At 45.0% G+C, this 11515-nt stretch overlaps 1 protein-coding gene across 1 annotated transcript in view; it reads right to left on the bottom strand.

Annotated features, from left to right (window-relative positions):
• LOC103807220 (extracellular serine/threonine protein kinase FAM20C) overlaps positions 1-11515 on the bottom strand; it is a gene marked incomplete at its 5' end in the record, with an annotated part of 15559 nt that overhangs the window by 1901 nt on the left and 2143 nt on the right. Inside the window, 2 exons of the mRNA XM_009079941.1 lie at positions 1324-1433; positions 1984-2164. Coding sequence (XP_009078189.1) covers positions 1324-1433; positions 1984-2164 — 291 coding nt within the window. The remainder of the gene's footprint in view (positions 1-1323; positions 1434-1983; positions 2165-11515) is intronic.

Consider the following 11515-nt stretch of genomic DNA (forward strand, 5'->3'; position numbering starts at 1 on the left):
ATTGTATTACGCTTTTGGAATCTTGACCAAACATCCTGATTTTCCTCTAATAAGAACCTCATAGCAAGTTTCTAGGATCTGAAGGGGCTCCAGAGAAGCTGCAGAGGGACTCTTGGTTAGGAGCTGCAGGGACAGAACAAGGAGTAATGGGGACAAATTGAAAAAGGGAAATTAGGTTAGATATGAGGAAGAATTTTTCCCTGTGAGGGTGGTGAGACACTGTCCCAGGTTGCCCAGGGAGGCTGTGGCTGCCCCAACCCTGGCAGTGTTCACAGCCAGGTTGGATAAAGCCTTGAGCAACCTGCTCTGGTGGGAGGTGTCCCTGCCCAGGGCAGGGGGTTGGGGCTGGATGATCTCTAACCTCCATTCCAACCCTTAACTTACTATGATACTATGAACTTTGTCCAAATTTCTGACTGCCTGGAAAGCCAAAACAGTATCATGGCTCTAACATATGGCTCAGGATGGCACTGCAGTGGGACAGCTGCACAGCTCTCTGTGGGCACCAAGACAGGCAGCAGTGTCATCTGCTTTTTAAGGTCAATGTGCAAAGTACTGGTGCCAAGCTATGAATTTTGACTTCATGGCAGGGGCTTGAGCTACTTACAGACACCACATATGGCTCCTGAGCTGTGAAAGGAAAGGCTCCTGAGCCTTTCCTGCTGCAGCCTAGTACAGAAACTCAGTGGTGGCAGTGGCAGAGGATATGTCCATGCTGGCATGTGCCCAAATAGGTAGGTTGGCACCTTAGAGGTCTATTAGCTGCAGCAGAATGGATTTCAGAGGAGAATGTCTCAGTGCTAAGCACTGCCTAGGCTTGGAATGGGTCACTTTTACCCAGTTTATAATTGTTTGATTCCAATCAGATTGCATAAACAGTGAACTTCCTGATACATACACAGCTGCCTCTGTGACGAAGCAATACCTCTTCCCCTCCTCCCCACCCTGACATTTTATAGAACAAACAGCAGAGAACACTACAAGCAGCCCTTGCATGTGCATCCAGGAGCCATACATTACAGGGCTAAAGCACTCACTAAAGCACACCGTGAAGCCCTTCAGTGTTGTGAAGGAGACTGGCCTGACCTGCATTTGTCATCTCTCTGCATTTGTGAACATCTTTGTTCCTTTAATCTGCACTGATGGGAATACATAACCCTGGGAATCTGCATTTTCTCATAATCATCTAGAGCAGCACATAGAGTAAATGCAGCTTCAGCCAGGCTTTAGCAAAGTGCTGAGCTCTGCAGAGCAGTGTGGAAAGAAATGGTTCTTGCTCTAATGAAATGTTGCATTTAATTTTTGGAAAGAGATGAAACATACCCATTAGGAAATCAAAAACTGTCATATCCATTATATCCAGAATTCTGGTCCCACTGTCATATGGGGGTGTTTGTTTAACCTCTTCACAATAATCTGGATCAACTTCCCATCTGGAAAAAGGCAATATTTGGATATTTTATGTGACATGCAAAGCTTACTGACAATTACGAAAAAAAAAACCCAATATGTTCTTTTGCAAGGGTCTAATAGTATCCTGTTGGATTCAGGGCAGGTAGAGGCAGTAAGTTCCTCAGGTTGCTTCCAGCAATTAAGGCAACAGAGACTGTGACTGATGAAAAGGGAAGAAAATCACTAGTCTGAAAACTCTCTGGCTAAGAGCTTCAGCTTCTGTCACCTGATGAAAATATCTGAGATAAATATTGTTTAGAGCTGCTGCTAACAGGGAATCTTTCTCCCTGCCCCCTAGGTCCCATGGCATCCTGTCAATGTCACTGGTGGTATTGGTCCATGAGGGAATTATACCATTGAAGGTCCTTTTGGGTTGAGGACCATAAGCTGGAGCTGCTTTCAAGTGTCAGTGCCCTGACCCTTGCCAGGAGAAATGCAGATCTCCCCTAAGGCCAAGGCAGTGAGTGCAGCACGGGTTTATTTCCCTCTCCCTCTCTGCAGCTGGCAAAGCCTTTGCTCACCACTACTCACTCTGCTTTCTTGCGCTTGTGGTAGGAACGTCTCCAAGGGTTTCTCCAGGTTTTCCTCTTGGCTAAGGACAAGTCAGGCAGGAAAGCAGCCAGAGACCCTTCAATCTGATCTGGTTTTCCACACAGGGCGTGCTCTGTGGAGCAGTAGTAGGAACATTCCCCATAGAAACAGATGTTGTTGGCTGGCAAATAAAGGAGAAAAATGTTTCAAAGCCTACCCTGAAATTAGGATTGGAGAATTCATAAAGGCACTGATGTATGCAGGAACAGAAATAAATCCCAAACCCTGTTACCACACATAGTTTTCTTCCACTGAAACCACTAGAAAGACATTCATTTCAGTGGTTGGGATCACACCCTGCGCTGAGCTCTCTGGGACTATTTCCAGCCTATTTATATTCCAAAAGACCCAATTTTGTTTTAAATCCTTCCCTTTCTCCTTTCATTTTCCCAGACTGATACATTCTTAGGGATCTGTTTGTCTCTGGTGAGACAATGTCCCAGGGTGCCCAGGGAGCTGTGGCTGCCCCAACCCTGGCAGTGTTCACAGCCAGGTTGGATGAGCCTTGAGCAACCTGCTCTGGTGGGAGGTGTCCCTGCCCAGGGCAGGGGGTTGGGGCTGGGTGATCTTTAAGGTCCATTCCAATCCCTTAACATACTATGATTCTATGATCCTATTTGTTACCCCAAATCCCACAGCTGAACAAGTGGCACATGCCCAAACTGAAGTCACTTCTCCAAATCTTGGCTTATTTCTCTAAGAACATTTCATTCATTTACTTGTTGGTATGAGCAGAACTGGCAGTTTTAGTCAGAACTATTTACCATGAAGAATCCTGTGGGAGGTGGAAACAGCACAGATGTAACTGTGTCAGAACACATCCCATACACAAATTTCTTCTTTCACACCTCACGTTACTCCAACAAGCCCAGAAAAAGAATCTGCAGCAGGTTTGGGAGTATGTGTTACCTTAAAACTTCCCCAAACCTGCCATCACAGATTTCTGTACCCACAGGAACAGCCACCTCTTTACAAGAACACCCTGCCCACAGGAACTCACTGAAGGTGAGAGAAACTCATCCTCAAACCCTCAAACTGGACTCTGAACAGGAGGAATAGGAGCTCACTGCTGCTCTTCTTGGTGTGCTACAACTTTTTTTGACATTGCTTTCTGCACAGAAAATGTCATTAGAGGAAGACTTTGCCCTTTCCTCATGGTAATGCATGAAGCTGAGAAGTCACATTGCTTCCTAATTCCCCACAAGGCCTCTAAATTCAAATATTGGTTCTGAGTTCTTTCCCTCTGGGCAGGCTCAGTATAAATGAGGCAGGAAGGAATAGGGATGGAGGGAGGTGATTTTCTGCCTGCCACAGAAGCCCCTGTAGCTCAGGAAGGTAAGCTGGTGGGTCTCCATGGCAGTGATGCCCTGCAGCATGTGGCCCTGCATATCACTGTGACATCCCCTCAGTCCAAACCCAAGCCAGGACCAGCAAAGTGCACTGTGGAGATGATGCACTGCTGGTGGGAGATGATGAGTCAAGATGACAGGGAGCAATACTGGAGATAACAGGAAGGAGGAAGGAACAGAGTAAGGAGCTGCGTTTGGGGAAGGAGAAGAAGGAGAACATGGAACAGTAATAAGGTCTTGTGATGGTTTTGATTGTATTAATAAGCTGCATTCTTTGGGACTGGCTGCTAAGCATGGAATTACACCAAAGAACTGGACTATAAGGCTGATGTGTTACTCGTTGACAGTTTGTCTCAGCTGTAACACCATCAGATTCATCCCTGAAGTTATGATTCCTCCACTCTAGAGACATCCTTTCTGCATCCCTCTGCTGTGACTGTCTCATCCATCCATAATCAGGAACAACTAGCCCAAACCCTGTATTTACATTCACAGGGTTGGATCATACCAGTTAAATATATCCTGGCCAAGTCCAGATATATTTACCTTGTGGTCAAAAACCTTGTTGAGAATTACTAAAAGAAAAGAGAAGTACTTCAGGGAAGGGAAGATGAAGAAGAGAAATGACAAAAGAAAGGAATGGAACACTCAGCATGTCTGTACTGTTGATTTTGTCATTCAAAGGGTTTTACCAAGCAGAATACCCTCTCTTAAAATAATTTTGAAACTTTTCTTTACATGTAAGGCAGACTTAGTCCCTTAACACCTTAATTAAAGGCACAGCAGCTTGAGACTTCTCATGAGCCGAGAAATGACCATGTCCTTGGCCAATAATCAGCTCAGCTTGACTATTTCCTATGAACCCCAGCACAAGTCTTGGTACTCATCACACAATGAGCCTATTCACTCTAAACAGAAATCCCACTGATTTTTCATTTTAAGCAACTCAGTAATATAACAGCTCCAAGAAAGAAGTTTTGAAACCCTTTTACAAATTGCATGGTAACAGAGAAACTGCAGTTAGGGTTGAAAGTGACTCTGGAGGCCTCTGGTCCAAGCTCCAGCTCCAGACCAGCTTCTCCATGTTCAAAACAATCTGCAACCCTCAGCTTCTCCTTGTACACCAAGTGCACCAGCTCCAGAACCATCTAGGCAGCCTCTTTCAGACTCACTCACTTCAGGAGTCTAAAATCAAGTGTAAACTCAGCACCTAGAGAAACCCAACCCAAGGCAAGCCCTGGGCACAGTGCCCTGGAGTCTAGGACCTCTCATGTGTTTAATTCACAAAACTGCTATGACAGCATAGTCTTGGCACAGCTTTTGCAGGGCTAACACAGGTGCCTTAGCTTTACACCTCCCCTCTAGACGAGGTTGCTCAAGGCTTTAGCCAACCTGGCTGTGAACACTGCTAGGGTTGGGGCAGCCACAGCCTCCCTGGGCAACCTGGGACAGTGTCTCACCACCCTCACAAGAAAAAACTCCTTCCTTCTACCTAACCTAAATTTCCCTCTTTCAATTTCTCCCCATTACTCCTTGTCCTGTCACTGCTGCTCTCAACCAAGAGTTCCTCTGCAGCTTCCCTGGAGCTCCTCCAGATCCTGGAAAGTTCCTCTGAGGTCTCCACACAACCTGAATCATCCTGGCAAACCCAGGAAGGCTTTGTCCCTCCCTGTCAGCCTCTTCAATCAGTCAGGATGAAGGTGAAGAGTTGTCCAAGCAGCTGTGGGTAGCACTGCCAGCTGCAGATGGGCTGCAAATGGGGGGATCAGACTGGGCTGTCAGGAAGGTTGGGATATTTTCAGCCAACAAAAACTGGAGGAAAACATCTGTGATTTATAACCTGTAAAGAAATTATTGCAGATCAAATATTTCAAGAGTTTCCAGGCTGCCACAAGGGATGATTTACAAGAAATCACATGCAGATGCTGCATATGATCCCTTCTTGCCTGGGTGCTGGCTGGCTGGGTGGGAAGGTTGGGCAGCCAGGGCTTGTGTTTCCACTGATCTGAAGCTGCTGTGGGGCTTGGGCTTCAATTCAGCTGTCTCAGCATCACTCCCTCATCTGTGGAGGGAGGGAATACATGCAGATTTATCTCGATTGCCTGAGACAATTTTTCTTCCAGGGTTTCTATGACCTGACTTCCACCTGGCAGCAGGAGGCCAGTGCTCAGTTACCTGTCACCATAACAGCTTTGTAAAGAGCAAAAGGCCCAGCAATGCCTCCCCTGCACCAGCACAGCCTGTGCTGCTCACTATGTAAATCTGACCTTTCAGAGAAGGAATTATATTAAACACAACATTTTGCTCAGTGGGAAGATAAATACTGTGCTTAATAGTTTGCTTCTGAATATAACTTTGGGACAATGAAAGCCTGCTCTGTGTTGTCAATGAAAGCAACTAGGACTAATCATTTCACTGTAATCACACACTGGTATCCAGATAAATCTTGAGGAAAGCTTGGGGGCTTTGGCAGTGATGGTATTTGCTGCTGCAGAGCAACACAGTGAGCACGTATGCACCATGCTGGCTGCTCATCCCTCCTGGGATCCTCCAGCTCTTCATCTTCATCATCACATCACATCATCATCATCACAGAGCTCCCATCACCTGCACCAGGCCTCCAGTCCTCCAAGCAATGGCAGGATGCTGACATGAAGACAGTGAACTTGAGGTAAAGCCACAACTGTGTTTCTCAGTGAGAAGTTACTTTCTATGGCAAAGCTTTTCCTGTAATCGCTATGGCCTCAGACCTCTTGTACTTATTCTCCACAGCTCTTGTCCAATTTCTGGGCACAGTGAAGATGAAAGGATTCTCTATCTATGTCCAATGTAAGAAGAACATGGAACAGTTGGAGCAAGTTCAGAGGAGGCCACACAGTTGATAAGAGGATTGGAGCATCTCCCCTATGAGGACAGGCTGAGAGAGTTGGGGCTGTTCAGCCTGGAGAAGAGAAGGTTGTGTGGAGACCTCAGAGCACCTTCAGGGATCTGGAGGGGCTCCAGGGAAGCTGCAGAGGGACTCTTGGTTAGGCAGGGACAGGATAAGGAGTAATGGCAAGAAATTGAAAGAGGGAAATTTAGATGCTAAGAAGAAGTTTTCCCAGTGAGGGTGGAGAGACACTGTCCCAGGTTGCCCAGGGAGGCTGTGGCTGCCCCAACCCTGGCAGTGTTCACAGCCAGGTTGGCTAAAGCCTTGAGCAACCTGCTCTGGTGGGAGGTGTCCCTGCCCAGGGCAGGGGGTTGGGGCTGGATGATCTCTAAGCTCCATTCCAACCTCTAAAATTCTGATTCTATGATATCAAACTACTGTTAAAGAAATTAACTGCCCTGACTGACACAGAATAGACATCTTATTATGTCTACCCTAGTTCTCATATACCAGCATACATATATATATATAAGATGAAGCAGCCTGAATTATCTGGGGAAAACATTCATTTTGAAGGTTTCTTAAAAATGTAGAAAATGAAAAAGAGGTACCAAATATAGAAAGCCACAGTTCTCATTTCAATCTTCAAGGTGCAGTAGCAAGGCTCTTTGAAACCTAAGTAGGTGACCCACATTCTGCACAGCAGGCTGAGGGTGAAATTCCAGCTAGAGACACAAGCCCAGTGCTTCACTGGCAATCCCATGCTGAGAGCAGGATTTGGCTTCTTGGAGGCAAAAAAAAAGAAGGAAAGGAGAGATGAGCTCCCTGTTGGAGCAGAGTCCTTCTCCTCCCATTAAAATTGCCCAAACCATATGTTCCTCTCTCACCTGATAAAGGTGTTTCTGTCTAAGTACATCTGCAAAAGAAGCAACAGCCAGGAATTTGTGCTCCTGCAGAGTGGGTAGGAATGGCAAGAGCAGCAGTGCTGGCAAAACAGACAGGGAGGGATGTTTATACATGCTGAAATGTTCCAATGCTGTGAATTCACAACATGCAACCTCCTTCTTCGTTATAAACCAAAATTGCTTCCCCAAAGCACTAGAGAGGCAAGAGAATCTCATGTTGCAATGTCTGATTTTCATTAGCTGAGGAGGAACGAGTACAATATGTCATGAAATCCATCGAAAACTCATGGTCTGGTGATTGAAGCTCCAACTAATTACAACAATTAAGAACCAGAGTGTCTGTGTACTCATCTAGCACATTTTCTGTGCAGGATCCTGAGAGCTGAACAATTATTCTTCTCAGGAAGAGAAGGAACAAGGGAGAATACCTTGGCAGAGCAATTCCTTCATTGAGCTTTGCCTGACTGTTAATAGAGGACATTTAGCAAACCTGTGCAACTGGAGCACTGGATAGAATCCTTAATATTTACTAAAGCAATGCATGAAAAGATCTCTCTTTTACCTGCTCAAAATAATAGGCAATTCCAAATTACTATTGTTTGCTGAGAGGGGGGAAAAAAATCCATAATCCCTTGGAATTGGTTAATATGAACAAAAACATAGTGCTTACTAGCTGTGTAACATTGATTTCCTTAAGCTGCTGCCTCAATTACTTCCAAAACCAAGGCTGACATCATTAATATGTCTCTCTTTTTTTTTTTCCCTAGCAAATTACCATTCATTTGTAAGAGTAGCAGGGCTACTGCAGCTTGCCCTGCTGCAAAGGATGGAAAATTAATTGAAATAATTACTGCCCTAATTCCATTTCTCATGTTTTAAGTCCAAACTGCCTGGAAGTGCACTTTTCTGCAATCTGCTTTCTCTCTGAGTGCAGCCTAATGCATCAACTGACCTGGCTGCTCCTAACCATAGCCACTCTCCCATGGAAGAAGGGATGTTGCTCAGCAGAGTGCTCTGAAGCTATGACTGCCTGCAGCTCCCTGGCCCTCATTTCCATGCCTAATGGGACATGGGAGATGGCCTGGGGGTGGAAATGCAGGGAGGATTCTTCCAGCACATCCCCACGTGGTGCATTGATGAGCAGCATCAATACTCACCCTCTGAGAGTTCTCACTGAGCAGCCCATGGGCTCCCAGCCCAAAGGGAAGAGCTTTCTAGCAAATCAGTTTTATTTAGCGCTTGTTTAAGAGATGGATATGTGTGTATGGAGAGTGATATACTGCCAAGAGGCACCAAGTGTCCCCATGACCATTGTCACTGAGTGGCACTGGGAGGGAGATGCAGTGGCACAGCCACCTGAAAGGGAGTCCCAGAGTGTTCTTGACAGCTTAATATTGGTGCATAGACTGATTTGTGCAAGTCCTGAGGTGTCACACCTCAATTTGTCAGCTTTATAAGCAGTTCTCTCTCAAACCTAACCGACTTAGCTGCCCCAGTGGGGACAAATCAGCCTCTTCCAGTCTTCCCCAGGCTCCCTGTGCCCTCTCCATCCTCTTCTCCCCAGACCACAAGTCTTCTTCTTCCTTCATTGCCCTCAATCTGCTGCTTGAGCTCCTGCTAGGCTTGTGAAGTTGTTTCTAAATGCTTAATTTAGTCTCTTTATCATTTTTTTCATTAAGCATTAATTAATGTCTGCCTTTTAAGGTCAGTATGAAATACAAGACAGAGGTTGGGCATATATTAATGAGAATCTGACTAATTAAACTGGGGACTTGTAAAGGAAAGAACTCTGACAAGTAACCAACATGATTTAAGCAAAGGATATTGATTTAGGAAATGTAAAATGGCAAGAAAAAATTAATTGCTGAAGCATTTTTATTCTCCAGAAAAGCCTGAGTTAATCAAATATTTTAATTGAATTTATCTGAGGCCTCTAAATAAATTTGAAGAAAAGATTAGGCTTGGATCATCCCTTGGATGTCTGGAATTTCATAATGACAAGATAAAGATCTTTATCCATGCTGGCAGCCTTAACTCTGCATTGCCCTGCTCTGGCTGCTGGAAAGCTGCTCAGTACTTCTGTACTTCTCAGAAATCAGGCTTGAAATATAACCTGTGAAGGCTAAAAATCAAGCAAAGCTACTAATCCCTGTCTTCCTTGCCAAAACAGGAATAAAATGGCTTATGTTTTAAATGAGCCAAAGCACCTTGTGCATATTATAGACAGTCACAAGATTCTTTGCCATCTTTTGTGTGTGATGATTTGCCTACAAGAAATCAAGCAAAATACAAGTATATAGAGTGGGAGAGAAAGTGACTGATACAAATGCAGAAATGTTTGTCCATCAGGCTTGGTGAACATTGTCACCATGTCCTGTCACCATGTTCTGTCACCTGAACTGTGCATGGAAAATTGGAGTGCTCATAATATGAGGTAAAGAAGAAACCCTTCTGTAATTATGTAATGTATTTTACAAATGAAGTTACTGGAATAAATAACTGTCTGCTCAACTGTGTCCTGCAGAGCTGAACACAAATGCAAAGCTAAAAATAACAGCTGGAATAATGACTTTATTGGGGATCAGGAATGTGTGATAAACATTTGAAGAATGAAAGCTCTGCAACCACAGGGCTCTGGTTTCTGGCTAACAGCAATAAATTACAGTTACATTGGGAGAAACTGTAATTAAGTCTTTGGATCTTGACTTTAGGGATCTGGGATAAACAGCTTCTGGCCAATCACACACAGAGCAAGGGATAGATCTCTGGAGGTTTCTGCTCCAGATTGTATATTACACAAGTCACAGCCCAAGTTCAGCAAAGCACAATTGCACACAGCTGAGACAATATGAGTTCAGCTACTGGAACAGAGCACCAGGCTTTAAATTGAACCTTAACCTAGATATTCTTTATGTAAGAACAAATTTAAGCAAGCTTTTTCTGCCTTAACACAGAGCCTTCATTTCTCCACCTCAGCATCCCAGATGCTAAGCAGAGATGCTGCCACTTTCTCCCACCCTTTGCCTATTTTTGTGTATTCCAGTTGTATATTCTGCTGAGCAGGGCATGGTTTTATCCTGTGCTTGCAAAATTCCCACCTTGTGGAGCTCCATCCTTAACTGGATCCACAAGATGTTGTGAAAGAGTGAAAAATGAGTGGAATTGGTTTCTGAGTCAATACTCAGAGCAAGAGTGAGGACTGGAACCAATTCAGGTCACTTCTAGTCCACTCTCTGCCCAGCAGAGAATTCCAGCTGGAAGCAGGATATGTTACATATCTAGTTCTTGATTCTTTTTTCAAACTACTGTTCAGAGAATCATAGAACCATCAAGGCTGAAGGAGATCTCTAAGATCATTGAGTCCAACCTGTCACTGCTGGAATCTCTAAACCCTAAACCATATCATCCAGTGTCAGATCCAAATGCATCTTAAACAGCTCCAGGGATGGTGACTCCACCACCTCCCTGGGCAATATTCCAGTGCCTCAACACACTGACAGAGAAAACATTTCTCCTAACATCCAATCTGCCCTGTCTCAGCTCAAGGCCATTCCCTCTGGTCCTCTCCCTGCAGCCATGGCAGGACAGACATCCCACACCTCTCTCCAACCTGTCAGGGAGTTGCAGAGAGCCATGAGGTCACCTCTGAGCCTCTTCTCCAGGCTAAGCAACCCCAACTCCCTCAGCCCTTGCCCATGTGCTCTAGCCCTTTGCTGCCCTCGTTGCCCTTGGCTGGACTCACTCCAGTGCCTCAATGGCCTTTGGGCACTGAGTGCCCAAAGCTGAGCACAGCACTGAGTTGGGACCTCCCCAGTGCCCAGTGCAGGGGGATGAGCACTGCCCTGGTCCTGCTGCCACACTGCTCTGGAGCCAGGCCAAGATGCCCTTGGCCTTCTCGGCCACCTGTGCACACTGTTGGCTCACACTGAGCCTGTTGTAATAAAACCTGAATGACTCTGAGAAAAATAGGCTTTGGTCCTCCAGTCCAAACCAGAGACAAATGCATCTGACCAACAGAAGTAACAGATCATATTGCAATAGGAAAAAAAGCCTAAACAACCAATGGGCTAGGTAATAAGGTTTGGGGTAAATCGAGAGCAAGAGAAGATTGCTTTAGAAATTGTTCTGCATAAACCATTTGTTGAATACATTGCTTTGGAAAACATAAAAACCTGTCTCTGAGGATCATTTGTCAAGGGGAAAAGGCACTCAATTCAAAACAATAAAGTATTCTTTGTAAGCTGTGTCTCCACATTTATTTTATTCAAAGGTCTAGGAGACAGTTTGATTAGAAATATCTGAGCAATTAAGCAATCTACACATCGTTCCCTTAAGTGTGTGTTCAGCAG

This window comes from Acanthisitta chloris, unplaced genomic scaffold (assembly GCF_000695815.1).
Source record: "Acanthisitta chloris isolate BGI_N310 unplaced genomic scaffold, ASM69581v1 scaffold27288, whole genome shotgun sequence".
Taxonomy (NCBI): domain Eukaryota; kingdom Metazoa; phylum Chordata; class Aves; order Passeriformes; family Acanthisittidae; genus Acanthisitta; species Acanthisitta chloris.